The sequence below is a fragment of the Panthera tigris genome, chromosome D4, assembly GCF_018350195.1.
Source record: "Panthera tigris isolate Pti1 chromosome D4, P.tigris_Pti1_mat1.1, whole genome shotgun sequence".
Taxonomy (NCBI): Eukaryota; Metazoa; Chordata; class Mammalia; order Carnivora; family Felidae; genus Panthera; species Panthera tigris.
The window spans coordinates 73,789,128-73,808,866 of record NC_056672.1 but is presented as its reverse complement, the minus strand read 5'-3'; the positions used below and the strand labels follow the sequence as shown (position 1 = coordinate 73,808,866).

The 19,739-nt window shown below is 52.4% G+C and overlaps 1 protein-coding gene across 4 annotated transcripts in view; it reads left to right on the top strand.

Annotated features, from left to right (window-relative positions):
* Positions 1-19,739, top strand: part of AKNA (AT-hook transcription factor) — a 55,239-nt gene that overhangs the window by 11,958 nt on the left and 23,542 nt on the right. For 2 of the 4 annotated variants that reach the window (XM_042964649.1, XM_042964647.1), the window contains exons 2-7: positions 3,723-4,097; positions 7,590-8,650; positions 10,658-10,732; positions 15,732-15,888; positions 16,591-16,733; positions 19,488-19,547. In XM_042964649.1, coding sequence (XP_042820583.1) covers positions 3,836-4,097; positions 7,590-8,650; positions 10,658-10,732; positions 15,732-15,888; positions 16,591-16,733; positions 19,488-19,547 — 1,758 coding nt within the window. In that variant the 5' untranslated portion in view covers positions 3,723-3,835. Of the gene's footprint in view, positions 1-3,055; positions 3,153-3,722; positions 4,098-5,562; positions 5,648-7,589; positions 8,651-10,657; positions 10,733-15,731; positions 15,889-16,590; positions 16,734-19,487; positions 19,548-19,739 lie in introns of those variants that run through there. The other 2 variants (XM_042964648.1, XM_042964650.1) reach the window with 2 other exon arrangements.

Sequence of the window (19,739 nt, the reverse complement as noted above, 5' to 3'; positions counted from 1 at the left end):
CGGGTTTCACGGCCGGGGGAGCACACGCACCACTCCAGCTAGTGACCGCAGCTGCCTCTGACGTGCAGCTGCCCCTGGTCGCAGTGAGTTTCTGCGAAGACTGAGTCATCCCGGGAGACAGGATGTTCCTCTCTGTGCGCCCGGAGGCCTCTGTGATTGGGCAGCCGGCTTTGCGGCATGGCTAGAAAAAAGCCCTTTAAAAAGTCACAAAACCACATGTCTCCCTGGCCCCTTCCTCAGTGGAGATTTCAGGAAGAGAAGAGCGGTGGCCCTTCGCACCTCCCACGCCTCTCCAAGTGGCAGGGGCCAGAGGCCCAGTCGGCCCTAAAGGGTGAGCCTTGCCAGGGATGTTCACTTAAATGCAGATTCCTGGGCCATATCCCAAGGCCGCTGAGTGAGTCTTTGCGTGGACCTAGGAATCTGCATTCTTAGAGGACTCCTAAGAATACTCAAGCTAGAGGCCCACTGAGATTCCCGAGAGGGGTGCAGGCCCCCCAGAGGGTATGGGAAGCAAGGATTAGAGCTTCTCTTTAAAAGATTTTTCTACCTCATGTTTGTTTTTTTTTTTAAGTTTATTTATTTCTTTGGAGAAAGAGAGAAAGGAGCAGAGAGAGGAGAGAGAGAATCCCAAGCAGTCTCTGTGCTGTCAGTGCAGAGCCCAACACGGGGCTTGAACTCACGAACCATGAGACCATGACCTGAGCTGAAACCAAGAATCAGACATCTAACTGACTGGGCCACCCACGTGCCCTTCTAGTGCAGCTTTTTAAAAATTTATTTTTGGATATATTTTTTCTAATGCATGTATTTTTTTTTCCTATACACCAGCATGAGGATGTGCGTATCTAAAGATATTAATAGAGAGAGAGAGAGAGCATGAGAGCAAGTCTATGTTTCTGACGAGTTTTGTGATAGAAAATTGGAGATTACCGGCTCAGATGAATAGTTTCAAGTCAAGCCACTGTTCCATGCCGACCTTCAGTTTTCTCTTCTGAAAAATACTTTTCCTGTGACCTGCCTCCCTGTTTGGGACGAGGGCAGGTGGAAAACATGCAACGAAGTTTCTAGCCCAGGCCGGCACAGGGTGAGCCCCTCATATGTGTTGGGAGTCACGGGGAGGCCTGCTGGGTGATCTGGAGGAAGTTCTGGTGGGGAGAGAGGAAGACTGGGGGTGGGGGAGAGAATGAGGCCCCCCGAGCCCTGGTACAGGATCAGGGGTTGCAGCCAGAGGCCGTAGAATGGGGTTCCCTCCCTGTTCTCACCCCAGCCCTTTGAGGAGGCTGCCGCCTTTCTTGTGATGCACCGTTCCCCGGGGAACGTTCTATCCAGAAATAGTTGCCGGCTGACTTTTCTCAACCGTATAAATCAAGGCTCTGACCGAGACCCAAGTGCTCATAAGGCTGCAGGGACACAGACCTGTCTGTCCTCCCGGGAGGCCTAGAATTATACACCATGGTCTCCACAGCACGGAGGGAAGAGCCCGGGCCTGGGCTGTGTGGTGACCTTTCACCCCAGCCTTGTCTTGGCAGGTGGGTGGCTTCGGAGTGAGGATTTTGTATGAGCTAAGGAGACCGCTGCTCTGTGGGCTGGGTGCTTGGGGAGTATCGGCGGTAGTGGGAAAGAAGGAGGGGAGAGGAGATGAGGGGGAGAGAAAGAAGGAAAGGAGGGAAAGGGGGAGAGGACAGAAGGAAGGGGGAGCCCTTCTCCAGCTGTCTTTCCCTGCCTCTGGTCCCTCCGCAGCCAGGCTCCCTCTTCTGGCCCCCTCTCCCCAGGCAGTCGGAGGGGAAACTTGTAAGTGTGCTGTCCTGTGCCTGGGATGCCCTGAATGGACCCGAGAGGCCCTCCTGGACCTGGCCACCATGTCCCCTTGCCCACACTCTGTTGTCAGAGCTCCCGGACCCTGCCCCAATACCACAGCCATAGGGGGAACCACTTCCTGTTGCCCCTCCTGCCCCTGCACTCCATGGACATGCTCTCTCTCTCTCTTTTTTAAATTTAGGTGAAATTCACGTCACATAAAATTAACTTTTTTATTATTTTTTAAACATTTATTTATTTTCGAGAGAGAGAGAGAGCAAGTGGGAAAGGAACAGAGACAGGGAGACAGAGAATCCAAAGCAGGCTCCATGCTGTGAGCACAGAGCCTGACACAGGGCTCAAACTCACGAACCGAACTGTGAGATCATGACCTGAGCCTAAATCAAGAGTCGGCTGCTTACCCGACTGATCCACCCAGGCGCCCTATTTTTTTTTTTTAATTATTTTTTTTTTTTTATTAAGTTTATTTGTTTTTGAGACAGAGAGAGACAGAGCATGAACGGGGGAGGGGCAGAGAGAGAGGGAGACACAGAATCGGAAGCAGGCTCCAGGCTCTGAGCCATCAGCCCAGAGCCCGACGCGGGGCTCGAACTCACGGACCGCGAGTTCACGGACCGCAAGATCGTGACCTGAGCTGAAGTCGGATGCTTAACTGACTGAGCCACCCAGGCGCCCCCGCCCTATTTTTTTTTTAATGTTTATTTATTTTGACAGAGAGTGTGTGTGAGCCAAGGAGGGGCAGAGAGAGAGAGAGAGAGGGAGAGGGAGAGAATCCCAGTCAGGCTCTGTGCCGTCAAAGTGGAGCCCCACCCGGGGCTCTGTCTCACGCACCTTGAGATCATGACCTGAGCTGACGTCTAGAGTCGGACGCTCAACCGACTGAGCCTCCCAGGTGCCCCCAAAATTAACCACTTTAAAAGGAGCAATTCATTGACTATATTTATAAGGTTGTGCCACCGCCACCTGTATCTATTTCCAAAACATTTTCATCACCCCGAAAGGAAACCTCCTACCCACGAAGCAGTCGCCCCCCATTCTGCCCTCCCCCAGCGCCTGGGAACTGCAGGCTGCTTTCCGGCTCTGTGGGTTTACCTACTCTGGAAATTTCGTAGAAATGGAGTCCTGCTGTGTGTGATCCGTGCCTGGCTCCTTTCACTCGGCCTCAGGTTCTTCGGGTTCGTCCCTGTGGTGATGTGAGTCAGTTCTTCTGTCCTCTTAACGGCTCGGTGCTAGGACACTGCACGTGCACACGCACACTGTGCATCCGCTCATCCTCTGGTCGACATTTGGGTCACGTCCGCCTTTTGGCTGTTACGTGTGGTGCTGCTCTGAACGTACGTGTATTGGTTTGAGTACCTGTGTTCAATTATTTGGAGTACTGGAATGTCCCAGTGTGAATTCTTACCCGAGGGGGGTCAGGAAAGGTTCCCAGAGGAAGTGGCTTGTGGACTAAACACCCCCCCCCCCCACCGCCACCCCGTCCTGCCCCACCCCATGCTTCTCAGGTCGTGCTCGCCTCGATTTGTAGCTGCTGCCTCTTTGTCTGCTTCCTCCTGGGGCTCTCGGCTCTCATGTGGGCAGGGGCTGCGCCCAGCGCCCATGCATGCAGCCTGGCACACGGTGGTATTGCTGGAATACGTGGACCTCTTGCCAGTGTGCGGGACTCTGGCTCCCGACCCTGTATCTCCGGTAATCTTACAAAAGTCTGGAGGGAGAGGAATTATCCCCCCACCCCCACCCCCAGCTTTATTGAGGAAAATGGAGGCGGCGTGACTTGCTCAAGGTCACACGGCCTCAAGGGGTGGGAGCCAGGAGCTGACCCAGGGCTTTCTGGTTCCAGAGCTCCTCTGACGCAGGGAGGGGATGGGAGGAGTGATGCTGTCCCCGGATTGTGTCCCCGACAGGCTGCAGGCAGCATGGCTGGTACTGAGACAAGCCGGCGGTGACTCAGGCGCCCACGGTGGCGGCTCCGTGTCCTGAAGATGAAGTGGCCCAGGTGGAGTGCTGGCTAGGCCCGATGGCCAGCTCCAGGACGGAGGTGTGCTGGGCCGAGCCGGGCCTGAGGAAGGGGCCCCGGCGGCGACGCTGGGCCTGGGCCGAAGAGAAAAAGGATGCCGATGGGATACGGGGAAAAGAGGGGCCCTTTCCCAGTGCCACCAGCCCTGAGCTCCTGGAGGACTTCCGGCTGGGGCAGCCGCACCTGCAGCCACCAGGGTGGGGCCCGGCCCCACAGCCTGCTGAGCGTCCGGCTTCCGAGTGCGGAGAGTCCGAGGGAGAGGGTGAGACCGGTGCCCCCTGAGCAGCCCATCTCCTGGTGGGGGGTGGGGAGTGGAGGGCGTTTTAGTGACTTTTTAAAAATGACGATCCATGAAGCCTATCATTTAAAAATGTCAAAGGTCTGAATTACATAAGTGGTAGTGCTCCTTGCAGGAATATCACAAAATACAAGCAAAAAGAGAAAAAACTAAAAAAATTACTTATTATCCAGAGAAATGCTCCTTTCCATATGTTTATATGGGAATGTAGTGTGCATTCTATGACCGACAGGGTAGCCTGCTTTCGTGTAACTTTATTTAAATTTTTTTTTTAACATTTATTTATTTTTGAGACAAAGAGAGACAGAGCATGAACGGGGGAGGGGCAGAGAGAGAGGGAGACACAGAATCGGAAGCAGGCTCCAGGCTCTGAGCCATCATCCCAGAGCCCGACGCGGGGCTCGAACTCACGGACCGCGAGATCGTGACCTGAGCTGAAGTCGGACGCTTAACCGACTGAGCCACCGAGGCGCCCCTCGTGTAACTTTAATAGACAGGACATTTCCCCAGCTCATCATATATCTCTCCACAAACCATTCTTTTTTTTTTTTTTTTAATGTTTATTTTATTTTAGAGAGAGAGAGAGAGTGAGCACAGGAGGGGCAGAGAGAGAGAGGGAGAGAGAATCCCAAGCAGGTTCCGCACTGACAGCTGTGAGCCCGACGCAGGGCTTGAGCTCAGGAACCGCAAGATCATGACCTGGGCCGAAATCGGATGCTCAACCGAATGAGCCACCCAGGTGCCCCTCCACGAATCATTCCTAATGCCTGCAGAGGAGTTTTCTGGTGTGGCTCTTCCATAACCTGGGGGCCAATCTCGTGCTGGGCATATAGGTGGTTTCTCGTTTTTGCTATTACAAATAATGCAGAGATGAATGTCATTAGTACATCTTTGTGTATTTGATTTGATCATGACCTTGGTAATTTAAGTTGCTTGGTCCAGGGGTTACCCCCATTTTTAAGATTTTTTAAAAATCCCAATTAGTGATGAGAATGTTGGCATCCCTTATTGTCTAAAATAAGTGTTTCCCTTGCATCGAGACAGCTTACGCTAAATTCCTAGTTCCGCTGAGAGGTGCCTTCTCTCTGAGTCTTGGTTTTCCCATCTGCGAGGTGGGGTAGTGATAGCATTGAGAATAGCGAGAGCTTGATATGACATGTCTGTTGCACTTACAATACGACTGAAATGTCCAGACTTAGGATTCTGTGAATCAGGCAGACCCCTGTGGATAGTAGAGATTGTGCCATGACCCAAAGTTCTTTATGCCACGTCTGCTTAAAGTGAGGTTTGCCCACAGCTATTCACTGGAGAGCCATTAACCCCTCAGGGAAAGGTAACTGGCATACACTGGGATGAAAGGGCAAGGGCAGAGGCATCTCTTCCTGAGGTCACATGGTAACCCCTTGCTATGATGTAATAGCTGCTGCCATGTCCCTTGCCCTTAGAGTGTGCCAGCCACAGAGCTGGGCAGGGCTCAAGTCGTGTCTGCTTCCCTCCTCACCACCTTCTGCCAGGTAGGAAGGACTAGCCTCCAGTCCAAGTCAGGGTTGCCAGAGAGGTCAGCAACTTGCCCATGGCCCCCAGTAAGGGATCAGAGGAGCCAAGATTGAACCCAGGGCTTCCTGGCCCCAAAGACTGCTTTCCCCACCTCACTGTGTGACCCCCAGCAGCAGAGACTAACTCGCCAGCATGACTGGGACTTTGGTCCTCAGTTCAGGACTACTCTGAGCCACTGCATGATCTTTGACAATTACTCAACCTCTCTGGGCTTCACATGTGCTGCTGTAAACAAGAGAGACTTGCTGAAGGAGATTTTAAGGAGTTGAAGGATGTAGAGGTGCCAGGGGGAAAGGCCAGAGGGGAGCAAAGAGTGATACAAGGGTTATGACAAAGGTGCATCAGCCCAGGGCAGAGGGTCTGTGCTTGATGATACCCAGACTGTGTCTCATGAAACTTTGGGTCTATTCCTGAGGCTGACATAGGTTCTAGGACAGAGTAGGTGCTCAATAAACATGGACTGAATGGATGATGCACAGATGGATGGATGAATGGGTGGGTGGGCAATGGATGGGTGAGTGGATGGGTGGGTAAGTAGCTAGATGGATAGGTGGATGGATGGGTGGATGGGTGATGGATGGTTGGATAGGTGAATGGATAGATGGATGGCTAGGTGGGTAAGTGGGTGGGTGGAGTGGTGGATAGATGGAGGAAGGGATGGGTGGATGGACAGATAGATGGACAGATGGGTGAATGGGTGATGGATAGGTGAGTGGGTGGCTGGATGGATAGGTGGATGGATACATGATTGAAAGGATGGATGGTTGGATCAATGGGTGAGTAGGTGATGGATGGGTAAGTGGTTGGAAGGATAGTGAATGGATGGGTAGATGGATATTTTTATTCATATTTTATCCATATTACTACTATGTAATAATTACAACAATTATCCATTTTCTGGGGGCTTTGCATACCTTATTGTCCTCCCTCCCTCTCTTCTTCTTTCCATTCAGTCAATAAATATTGAGCATCAACTCTGCAAATACAATAGTAAACAAAAACAGAGGCTATCCTTGCCCCTGTAGAGGTTATAGTATAGTGGGGGAGAAAACTATTAATGAACCAATCGTGTAAGTAAATGAAAAACTGGAGCTCCGATAAGTGTTTCAAAGTAGAGGTATTTAGTCCTGTGAAAACCTAGAAAAGGAAGAATCTGACCTAGTTAAGGAGGTGTGAGAAGAATTCCCTGGTGAGGTCAAGGTTGAGCTAATGCCTGAAGGACAGATAGGAGTTAACTAGGCAAGGAGAGGGAGAGAGGACCCTGGCAGAGAGGATCAGCATTTGCAAAGGCCCTGTGGTGGGAGCATTGTGGCATGGCTGGAGCCGAGTGAGACTGAAGGGGGGCTGTAGAAAACAGATGGACCAGGAGAGCTAATGGGGAGGGAGGTGGGGATCTTGGGACCTTACTCTGTCTTGGGAACAGGAATGTACTGATGGAGGATGAGCGTGAGATTTAAGGGGATGATTAAGTGGCTACTGCAGTGGTCCAGGCAAGAAAGGATGTTGGCTAGAGCAAAGGTGGCATGGGACTTAAGAGCAGTAGGTGAGTTTGAGAGCTCTGTGGGAGGTAATTATGACAGGACCCAGTGACAGAATGGATTATGGGGGTTGGGGGAGAGAGATGGCCAAGGTGCTTCCCAAGTTTCTGGCTGGTGCAACTAGATGGGAGCCTGAGACAGGAAATACTGAGGGGACAGCCAGGTGTGAGGATCAGGTTTGGAAGACCGGGGACAACTAGAGGGGGTGTTAGGTAAGCACTTGGCCATAGAGGGGGATCCCTGGGATCCTTGTCTCCCGACATGATGAGGAAATGAAAGGTCAGAAGGGTGAACTGACTCAAGTAATGTTACACAGTGAGTCCAGACCTGGTATATACTGAACAATCACCTGTCTTTCCAGAGTTTGAGGTAGAGGATGTGGACAGCCCAGAAAGTTCCAACTTGCCTCTCAACTGGCTTCCCGAACAGGATCCTCAATCTGCCATGACTGAAGAGGAGCCGGATGAAGCCCTCGGAGGTCCTGAGGTGGAGGAAGCTGGGGAGGGCTCCCCAAGATTGGAGTATGAGACTGGCCTCAGCTCAGGGGGCGATGGAAACACCAGCCCCATGGCTGTGGGGTGGGGTCAGGACACAGGCTGGGTGGCCCCTGGCACACAAGCCAGTGGAGACAAACTTCCAGAACATTCTGAGGTCCACCCAACTGTTGACTTCAGCTCTGCAAGGTCCTGGAGCAGTGGGACTGTGAGCCTTGACCACCCCAATGACAGCCTTGATTCTACCTGGGAAGGAGAAACCGATGTCCCCCAGCCCACTGTCCTGGAGGAAACTTTACCACAGAGCTCCAGCCACCACCTCCTAAACCCAAACCCCAGAACTGGGGGAGGCGTTGCTGTGGCAACCCCCACAGAATTCCAGGACTCCTCGGTACCCCAGAGCCAGAGCCTCCAGTGTCCAGCAGACAAGTGGAAAGAAACTACCGGCCTCTCCTGCCCTCAGCTGAGGGACAAAGCCTGGAAACGGACACGGACATCACCTAAGCCACTCCCTTCTCGATTCACTGGCTCCATCAGCCCTCCGAATCTGCCTAGGCCAGCTCGGCAAGACAGGGTGCCACCCAGGCAGGGAGCCACTCTGGCTGGCCACTCATCATCTGATGCCTCCAAGTATGGGCGGGGGCAGTTGAACTACCCACTCCCCGATTTCTCCAAGGTGAGACCCCGGGTGAGGTTCCCTAAAGATGAGAGCTACCACCCCCCCAAGGCCAGGAGCCACAGCAGGCAGTCTCAGGGCCCTGCCAGGCCGCTGATCTTCAAATCACCTGCTGAGATAGTGCGGGAGGTACTGTTGAGCAGCGGCGAAGCCTGCCCGGGAAAGGACCCACCTTCTCCCCACCCCATCACCAGGGTACCCCAAGAATTTCAGACTCCTGAACAAGCCACCAAACTGGTCCACCAGCTGCAGGTAAGCTGGACTCATTTCTACAGGCATGTCACCAAGGCACCTGTTGGCTTGGGTTCGAGGCTATGCGGGTGGGAGGACTCAGGACTGGGCCAGGAACCCCCAGTTGATAGAGGGAGGGTTGTTCCCCGGGCTGTGAAGATAGTCCCAAGCCCTTTGCTCAAAAGGGCAGTGCTTGCATTGCAGCCACAAGGGTAGTCCGTATGTGCTTGTTTTTAACTTCTATGAGAAATTCAGAACATACGCAAGAGAGAAAATGGTATAACGAGCCCCCACGTACCCACCACCCTGCTTCCGCCCATGTACCTGCCATACAGCCCCCAGCAACATTTTTTATCTAAGGCCCCACCTCTTCCCCCCCGACTCACTGTACTGGAATATTTGGAAGCAAATTTCAGGTGTCAGATCATTTTACCCAGAAGTATTTTACCGTGTATGTCTAAAGATAAGGACTCTATCTTAAACGTCACGACACCGTTAGCATACCTAAAAGTCAACACCAGTTCCTTAATATTATCCAGCATCAGTGTTCAGGTCTCCCCTGTCTCTCACAAATGGCTTGTTTATTGCAGTTGGTTCAAATCATGGTCCACACACAGCTCATCTATCACATGTGATCAGTGTGCCTTTCAAGTCTCCCCCGCTCCGACCCCCGGTTTTTTCAAACCTCTTTCTTTGTTGTAATTGATTTTTTGAGGACACCTGTTGTGTCCTGTAGAGTCTCCCATATCCTGGAATTTGCCAATACACCCTCTCATATCTCTTCACGTGTTCCACTGTCTTCTCCTTGTCCTGTATATCGTCCGTCTAGAGCTAGAAGCTTTTCCAGGATGCAGTTCTCTGTTTATTTCCCCTCCAGACCACGAGCTCCATGTGGGTAGTGATGTGTTTGGCAAGAGCATGTCACAGTCGGTTCATTCAGGAGGCATGGGATGCTTGCTCCTCTCTGATTTGTGAGGCCAGTGGTCACCGACAGTCATGGCCTTGATCCTGTCCTCCGTTTGGGGTGACAAAGTGGTAGTCTCCTAATGCCATCATTCCTTCTGCATTTTTTTTTGCTGGAAATCTTCTCTAAAGTCAAATTTTCCCGCATCAACTATTTGGTTACCAAGGTCTCGTTCACACGGGAAACTCAGGTGAAATGCTTGATTCTGTCCCTCTAATTACCAGCTTTCAGAATAATGCATCTGTTCCCCAACATCCTTCAAAGGCGATCGGTGCCGTTTACTTTTGCTTTTTCTCTGTCGTGACTTGTTTGATGAAGCTGTTCAGTTTTATTTAGGGCAGATAGTAACCCCCCAGTACATACAGGCAGTTGTGATTTTCAAGTCTTCTGTGGGACCCCTGGATGGTTCACTCTATCCACCATTTAAGAAAACACTTATTAAGGGGCACCTGGGTGGCTCAGTCGGCTGAGCGTCTGACTCTTGGTTTGGGGTCAGGTCATGATCTCGCGGTTCGTGAGTTCGAGCCCTGCGTTGAGGCCCCGTGCTGACAGTGCTGAGCCCGCTTGGGATTCTCTCTCTCCCTTCTTCTCTCTCTGCCCCTCCCCTGCTTGCACTCCTCTCTCTCTCAAAATAAATAAATAGACTCTTTAAAAAGTTAAAAATTAAAAAGCACTTATTAAGCACATGCCCCTGAAGCCCTGGGAATAAAGCAGTGGGGAAGATATAGGTGACAGAGCTGACAGACACGAGCTGACAGAGCTGTCCCCAGAATGTGGACAGATGAGCAAATAGTTGTAGCCTGCAGTGACAGGGGTTGTATATCAAGGTGAAGCAGCGCAGAGGCCCTCATCCCTGATTCACTGTTAGTGATGTCAGCAGACCATCCTGCCTTCTATCCCACTCACAATATGGCCCCGGGGTGTGTGTTGCACGAGAGCCTGAAGGGGTCTGCTCCGCTCCCACCACTGAGCTCTTAGCGCTCTGAGGAGCCCTTTGGGGGGCGGGCTCCCACGAGGGGTCTCACGGTGAGGGGCGTGACCGTGTTCTTCTCCGTCTCTCGCAGGAGGACTACCACAAGCTACTCACCAAGTACGCAGAGGCGGAAAACACCATCGACCAGCTGCGCCTTGGGGCCAAGGTACTGGCTTGGGTAGGGTGGAGGTGGGGCCCCGGCCCCCAGAGATGTCACTCTCCCATGGTCTTTGTTCCTGCCTCCTGAGACCCTGGGGATAGAAGAACCCAGCCCTCGGTCTACAACGAGGTCCCTCTGTGACCTTGGGCAGCGACCTTGCCCTCTTTGGGCTCTATCTCCTTAATTGTTGATGAGCTTTTATGTCCTTGAATCCTAGAATCTGGGGTCCCCAGTGTTTTCACCAGAGCAGCACTTGGGCTCCACTCCTGGCTCCGTTACTGACCAGCTGTGTGACCCCAAGGAAGTTTCTTGGGTTCTCTGAGCCTCAAGGTTGCAGCACGGAGTTTCTGCTCAGCTCCTGGTGCTTATTTCCTGGGCCTGAGCCTTCCTGAATGTCTCGCGCACAGCCTCACCCCTCACCCCCCCTGACCGAATGTCCGGTGTGTGGCAGGGGGAAATCCATCCACCCCTGTCCTGCCCAGCCCCCACACGACTTGGGAGGAGGCTGAGACTTCTACACTTGGGACCTTCCCCTTTGTGGGGGTGAGGCAGGAAGCGGGACCTGTTGCAGCCCTTCACGGCTTCCTGTTTCCCCTGCCCCCCTCTTGCCCCATGAGGCCTCAGTGGAGAAGTGGGTGGGAGCTGAGGTGCAGAGAGGCAGATCTGCCCTCTCGCTGGCCTCCTCTCTCAGGGCCCCCACCTGGCCTGTCCCTGTCATGCTCCAGCACCCCTCCCCTGCTACAGGCTGCTCTCAGGCCTCTTGAGACACGGCTGTGAGGTGTCCCTGAGACAGCTGTGATGAGAAAATGGAAGAAGTCCTGCCGTGGGAGCAGTTCTGTGTCCCCACCCCACCTCAGGACACAGGCAGGTCCCTCCCACCCTGGCCTTCTTGGGCACATCTGTGAAAGGGGTCACACAGACCTTCCTCCTGGGAGTCAGTGGCTTCCCCCCGATGTCTTAAGGCTCCTTCTAGCCGTCTGAACTACGGACCCAGAGTCCGGTGGAAGGGCGGGGGCCTTGGGGAGGCCGCAGGTGGGTTTGGGGAGGCGTCCTTCCCGGGGGAGCCCTGCCCGCATGACTGCAGACTCCTAGAAGCTCCAAGGAGAAAGGAACTGGCCATTGGGTCCAGACCCTCAGCTCGGCCATCTAACAAATTGGGAGTTGGGTCCCTAGGAGGGGCAGAGGTGGCCAAAGTTCAAGGTCAGGGCAGAGCCTTGGAGCATCCCCTCCCTCCTCTTCTTGCTTCGTCCTTTACTCACATAGGAGAATGAGTCAGTATCCGGAAAGCACGTACCAGGGCCTGGCAAACACTTCTAAAAGATGGAGACTATTCTTGTTTGGACTAATATTAATCTGAAGGTGTTTATGGGGTGCCCAGGTGAGCCATGCCCGGTGCAGGCATGGGCAGGGGTGGACACTGTGGGAGCACAGCTGTGGTGAAGTTCCTGCCCTGGGTACTCCCCCGACGCGGTGGGGACCCAAGGTCTCCCCACAGGCAGTCGCCTCGTCCTGGCTAATGACCCAGACCTGTCTCGTGTGTGAGAGGAGCATAGGAGGGGAGGTGGGAGAGGCTGGGGATTGTGTTTGGTACCTGCTCACCCACTCTCACTTGGCTTTCTAGAAAAATGACTCCTTAGTTTGGGGGTTCCCTGCAAGAGAAGGGCGAGCACAGGTCATCTGGATGCCGGAAGCAGGATGATTCTCTCCCGGTCCCCCAATCTCACAGCTGCCCTGGGGGAGCAGCACAGGCAGGGCTCCCCATCCCGGAGCCTGATGGGGAGGGGACGCCACGGTCCCACAGGGCCTGGGGGAGCACAGCTCCCAGCTGGCCCTTTCACCCTGTCCCCAGCTCTGAGGACTCTACCCTGAAGACTCAGGAGATCCCAGAGCGGCTTCCTGTTCAGAGCCCTTGCCAGGGAGACCAGTTCATGGAGGCAGTAACACTGTTCCCTCAGACTGAGCTGGTGGGAGTGGACTCCCCGGGGTTCTGCTGAGCCCCCTACTCTGTCTGCTCAGAGCCCAAGGGGGAGGGGGTGGGCCCACGTGGGAGGGAGCCAGGCTGGGGACATTGCCCTGAGGACACCCAGGCCAGCCCAACAGCATGTGGGCAGCAATGGGTGGGCACCCAGGGAAGGGGGCTGGCATTTACTGAGCTGTTAAAGGTGCCAGGCCCCAGGCTACGTACACTGCCAGGGTCACCTCATATGAAATCCTTCACGAGAGGAAACCGAGGCACAGCCAGGCCGAGTGGTTCACTCAGCACCCTGCAGCTGGTAAGGGATTAACAGCTGGGGATTAAACGTATGTGTGCCTGACTCCAGAGCGGGCACTCTTTTCCCCACGCCTGGGTGAGCGGGACCTGGGCTGTGGCACCGGGTGTGTGGCAAAGGCACATGGGCAAGGCAGAATGATGGTGTCACAGTGGTAAGAGCAATAGTGATGGTGATGTCTGCTGACCACTGTCCTGGGTGTTTACCCAGGAAACTGGGTAAATACTGGGTAAATACTGTGTTTACTGGGGAGACTGAGGCACAGAGAAGGTAAGAAATGTGCCTGTCACTTAGCAAGTAGGTGCCAGAGCTGGGGCTTGAGCCCAGCAGTCTGTCTTCAAAGCCCACTATTAACCCCACCTTCTGTAGCAGAACCAGACTAGGTAATGGTGGGTTCTGCAGCTGGGGAGGGCTGACGGAGTCTCAAGGCCTGGGCCGAGGGCACCCCTGGATCTGGACTCGGGGGTGGGGGCAGGGAGCCGGGGCTGCTCGGGAATCACTGCCAGACTCTGTTCTCTCCCCCAGCTTAGGGCCAGAGTTGATGGTGATGTCACCGATTTGCTGCCCTGCAGTCACCTCCCCCCAGCTGCTGTCCCTGGGCTCAGCTGCAGGGGGATCTGGAGGGGCTGAGGAGACCAGAAACCACCCCAGACAGAATCAGGGGAAGGCGGGGGGGTGACATAAAACTGCCTTTCCTAAAATGTGTGTTTCTGATGACCACTAGTTGGTCCAGAAGCCCCTGGTGGAGGTGGGGGTGGGGGGCATCGGGGTTAGTCTTCAGAGGAGTTGGGCGAAACATTGCCTATTCTCTCTACTCCCCCCCTCCTCACCCCATTCATAAAGCCCATTAGCATTTTAAAGGCTGTGAGAAACCCATCTGTGCAAAGACTAGTCAGTTATTTAACCCCGCATTTCCCACACTCCCTGGTCTTCTGTTCACTGATTAACCCCCCTGAGGGAGCTAATCTAGCCTCAGGGAGCTCCATGGGATACCCTGGCTTAAAAGGGGCACCCTGGAGGGCTGGGGTGGGTGCTGGCCTGTCCGGAGATAGATCCCAAGAGGGAGGGGCCTGAACAGCCTCAAATTACCCACACTCACCTCCAGCTCCCCCTTCCGAGGCCTCTACAAGGGCTTTTGGCCCCTCTACTGGAACAGCAGGCATGTTCCTGTAGTTCCCCAGGTTGGGCCTTGGTGGGCCGGGCCTGTGGCTGGGGGAGGGGGAGGGTGGGGCACAGGGAGCATGCAGGAGGGCTGGGTCTTCCCCAGATTTGGGTCACCATGGGAGGAAAGGGGTGCTGGTGGGCAAGCCCCCACAGGCGGGTCTGAGCAGATGGCCCAGAGGATTATTAAAATCCAGCTTTGTTCTCATCAGAGGCTGGGTCTGAAGGAGGGGGAGGCAAGGGGGGCCAGGCCATGCTGGGCCATTGTCCCTCACTTTGGAGTAGATTTCTCTGCCACAGCCAGGACGTGAAGAGCAGCTTAAGCAGGGACAGGCTGCCTGCTTGGGGGCTAGGGCGCTCCCTCTATCAGGCATACCCTAAACTCTGCACTCCTGACCTTGGGGCAGCAGGGAGCAGTGAGATAGGCTGCCTGACCAGCTGGGGGCACTGAGGCACCACAGGGGAGTAGCTTTTCCAGGGAGCTGCCTCCATGATGGCAGTAAAAATGACAGTGGTGATGATGACGGTGATAAATGTGATGATGACGGAGGTGATGATGGTGGTGGTGATGGTGGTGTGTAACGATGGTCGATGGTCGTAGCAACAAAGATGCTGATGATGAATAGGAGGACGGTGGCACGCATTTTGTGCACCGAGAAATCACCCGTTCTGGGACTCAAAAGGGAGCAGCAGTGAAGCCCGCTAGTGAAGGTTTTCGGCTTTGGGGGCCGTAGAGCCTCGGCGGTGGTGACTCAACCCTGCCGTTGCAGCACGAAAGCAACCGTAGTAATACATAAACAAGCATAGCTGTGCCCACTAAGACACTATTGAAAAAAACAGACCACGGCTTGCCCGCCTCTACACTGACCACCATACACGGGTCTCCTCTAATTTCGTGCTTCACGTGGCCTTTCCCGGCCGTCGGTCTGATTCCAGACTTCTCTCTCCCACGTGAGGCTGTTTACCGTTTGAAATCCATCCTCGGATGAGGGGGGCCTGCTACTGCTGAGAGGTTCGTTTGTTCACTCGTTGGCTGACGCCTTCATTCAGACCACCATTCATCGCTGTTATTATCAATGTGATAATCACTATTGAAAATGTTTTATTACTAATATGTTATTATATGATTATAGTTATACTTGCTGGAAGTACTGTATTAGTTATAATTGTGGTCACATTGTCAATTATTATAACAAGTAGTATTTAAAATTATTAATATGGAAAACCATAGATTTTAGGGTCAAAGTAGGATCCTAGTCTCAGTCCAAGGATTTATAGCTGGAGATTTTGAGTGAATGACTTAACCAGAGCCTCAGTTTCCTCTTCTGTAAAATGGGGATGATAGTCCCTATCCTGCCTCCCCATCAGGACTGCCTAAAGAGGGCGTGAAAGGGCACGCACATCCTTGGCCCATTGTTTGGCCCCCACCCAAGGGCTCCACTCAAATATAGTATTTATTACTACAAGACATGTTTGTTGAGTGCCTGAGCGATGGTGTGAATGAAGGTGAGGCCTTACGGGGACTTTGCCCCAACCCTGACTTGGCTGTGCTCATGCCTTCCCCTCCCTGACAGGTGAACCTGTACTCAGACCCGCCCCAGCCCAGCCACAGCATCCACACAGGGACGGTGCCCCGGGGGACCAAGGTCTTGTCCTTCACCATCCCACAGCCCCAGTCTGTGGAGCGGTGGTCGGGCCCTGCCGAAGCCCCACAGGCCTCTGGGGCCTCCGGTGAGTCAGAGAGGAAATGTGACTGGAGGGCCTTCTGCCTGTGATTCTGCTCTGGGGGGGCTTGGTTGGCCTTAGGGTGGCACTGGCTTCAGGTCAGGGGAGGGAGGGAGGTGAGGCCCTTGTCTGGGAGGTCTGACTTGAAGAGGTGGAATGGAGATGTGGAAACCATGTATCTTTCCTAGAGCCAGAGCAGTCGGGAGGGGCCCTAGCTCTGCTTCTAGCAGCTGGGGGATCTTGGGCCCAGTGAGTAACAAAGAACACTGATGTCACTGTGGAGCCCATGTGGGGGCCCGGCTCTGTGCCAAGCCTTGCCGTGCAGGATCCCACCTAATCCCCACATCAACCCCGCTGACAGTTAGGGCAACCGAGGCACGGAGGGCCGAGGACTTGCTGAAGGCCACGCCGCTACAAGCAGAAGGGGGTGGGGTAGGGATTTGAACTCGAGTCCTTCTGAGTTAGAGCCTGAGCTACTGACTGGGAAACCAGAGGCCTGACTTGGCCCCAGCTGTGTGATCTGGGGCAGATCCAGACCTCGTTCTCTCCTGCACCTGGGCTACCCTGCCCAGCCCACTTCCTGGGGCCCATGTAAAGACAGTGTGATCTCGATATGACAGTTGTAGCTTGATGATGGAGGGTGAGGGTGTGGTTTTGAGGTTCAGCGTTGGTCCCTTGGCCCCAGCGTTCAGTGGTTGTGTGTTCCAGGGTGGCCACCAGCTCAAAGAGACCTGAGCCCCTCCTCGTCTGCCCCAGAGTGGCTTCCGGAGAACCCGGGCATCGCCCAGGACCAGCCGTCAGCAGAGCGGACCCAGGAGTTGGCTTCTCAGGCCAGCCTGTTCCTGGCCAAGGTGAGGGGAACGAGGGAGACATAACTCACCTGAGAAAGCAGTGTCTGCTTGAGTAAGAACCTCTCTGCAAGGCTCCTTGTCATTCCCCTGCTGGAGGTAACTCGGCCATCTCGAAAATGTGGGCCTCTCCCTCCTGGTTTAGAGGCCACGTGGTTTACAGCCTCCTCCTTGTCACTCAGTACTGGCTTTAACTCCCTTTTTTTGGCACTGTGTCCCATCAAACTCCCTCAAGTTGGGCTTGAAAGTGTCTCCTGGTTCACCCCTAGGGGAGACTCACCGCTCCTCCAGGATTCTGGAAGGATAAGAGAATCTCAACTCTACCTCTTCCGGTTTGGGATAAACCATCCCACTTTCTTAGTGCGTTTCATTACAGAAATAAATTCTCAGTCCCTTCTCAAAGGGCCTTTATGCTTTCACCAAACAGTCCAAATAACTGTGAATTGTTTGTAGCTCTATTTTTAACTGCACACTTGGCCTTATGCCAGATGTGCTTTAAAGCAGCTTAGAAAATACACGCATGACAACCACATTCTGAAAACAGAAGTGAGGAAAATGGAGCAAAGGGGAAGTAAGGGTAGAAAAAAATAGACTGAACTTAGTGTAAAGTGAATAAACAAAATGTCCTGTTGGACCCTGAACGCTTTACCAGGTTCATGTTTGGTTTTGAGCTTCCTAGTTGTCAGTGTGAAAAGGGAAATGCAGTAGTTACATATATTATCATGGCCATCAAACACATTCCTTCGGAGAAATACCAAGCATCCTCTTTTTTCTTTTTTTTTTGGTAACAGTTTTGTTGAGATATAATTCACATGTCATACAATTTACTCCTTTAAAGTTAATGCTTCAGTGGGTTTTACTATATTCACAGTCATGCAGCTATCACCACAATCAATCTTTTTCATCACCCAGTGAGAAGCTCCTATCCATTAAGCAGTTCCCCCATTCCCCTTCCCCCCAGACCCTGGAGGCTGCTCATTTACTTTCTGTCTCCTTGGGTGTGCCTTTTCTGGACATTTTCTATAAATAGATGTATATAATCTTCGTCCTTTTGTGTCTGGCTTCCTCAAGCTCATCCATCATAGTAACCTGAACGAGTCCTTTCTCCTGCTTTATCACCACCCTCCTAGTTCCATACCTGGAGAGATGTTTCTTCGTGTCCTGTGTGTTGTAAAGCAAAGGCAAGGTCATCACACCGAGCAGGAGCTGGGGCACCAGCTGACCCCTGATCACCTAGGGCTGTGCTGTTTGATCCAGGAGCCACAGACCATGTGGCTGGTCAGTACTTGACATGTGACCAGTCCAAACTGAGGTGTTCTGTGAGGGTAAAACGCACAGTGGGTTTCAAAGACTTCATGTGACAAAAGAATATAAAATATCTCAAGAATTGTTTACATGGATTCCATGTCAAAATGATATTTTAGGTTCATAAAATACATTATTAAAATTAATTCACCTGTTTCTTTTTTACATTTTTACATTTGACATAATTTTTTTAGAATTTTATTCTATGTTTTGGAACATTTTAAATTGCAGGGATGCCGGGGTGGCTCAGTCGGTTGAACGTCCGAATCTTGATCTTGGCTTGGGTCGTGATCCCAGGGTTGTGGGATCGAGCCCTGCGTTGGGGTCCGTGTGGAGTGTGGAGCCTGCTTAAGATTCTCTCACTCTCTAAGATAAAAAAAATTTTTTTAATTAAAAAAAAGAAAATCTTAAATTGCATACGTAGCTTGCATTATGTTTCTATTTTCTATGTTATATAAATTATGTATAATTTATATAAATTTCTATATTACATTTTGGCACTAATCTAGAGCTTTCCTAGAAATCCTAGAAAGCCCCAAACCATCCTTTGTCTTTTTTTCTTTGTTAAAAAAAGTTTTTTGTAAAGGTAATTAGATGTACATGGTAATAACCTCACATAGCATAAAGGGCATATTCAGTGAAAAGTCTTTTTTCCCATACTTGCCCTTCTGTTTCATGCAAAAGGGTTCAACACACACATGTGTTCTTAGAAATGGTCACACAAGTATGTATGCTATGCTGTACCTTGACTTTTTTAATATCCTGAAGTTGAGTGTTTATTTCTGGGAAGGCGATGAATTCACTCTGTTCAGAGTTCAGAAGGTCCATAGAGTAGAAATGCTTCCTCCCATCCCTGTCCCCACCACCACCCAGGTCTCTGCCCCAGAAGCAATTAATATTTCAGTTTCTTGCGTCCTTCTAGAGGTAGTTTATAATATATAAGCAAATGTATTTATATTTTTCCTTTTTCTCTCTCTCTCTCTCTATTTTATACAGATGGTAGCTTATTATAAAGACTGGGCTATACCTCAATTTGACACTGAAAAGTAGGTCTTAGTTTATACGTGAGCACACACACATACCATTTCCTCTTCTTGATGGCTGCATACTACTCCACAGATAGGCTTTTCGATCGTTTCTGTTGCCCCCGCAATTATGCTGCAGTAAACATCCTGTGTCATAGACCTTCATGCCCATGAGTGAGCGTGCTTTGCTATTGATAAATTCTGGGAGGCTCCACTTTGATTTTTCCAAAGGCAGCCGTGACCAGAGCCAGTGGTGGAGACAGTTTCTGGCATCCGCCTTTCCGTGCTTGGCAGAAAACCCACATCCTGAGGCGGGACCCAGTTTCTGGTGCCACAGCGCGAATGTGGCTAAGCATGGGGGCTGCAGGCCTCACCTTCCAGGGTCCGGATTAACTAGAGTGGGTTTCCTTCCCCTCCCGATGTCCAGGTGGAATCCTTCGCAGGGCTGATGCAGGCAGGACGGCTGACGCCCCAGGACCAACTCAAGGTACCGTCTACTTCGGGAGATGCCCTTGGAGCTTCCAGACACCTGCTCTGTCCCCCAAAGTGGAGTCTCTGAAGCCCCGTCTGCCGCAACACAGGCCAGAGAATCTCAGACACACCGTCTCCTTTCACAGCAGACAGCCCCTGCTTAGCTTGCCGTGACAAGGATCAGTATATCACAGTATTACCACTGATT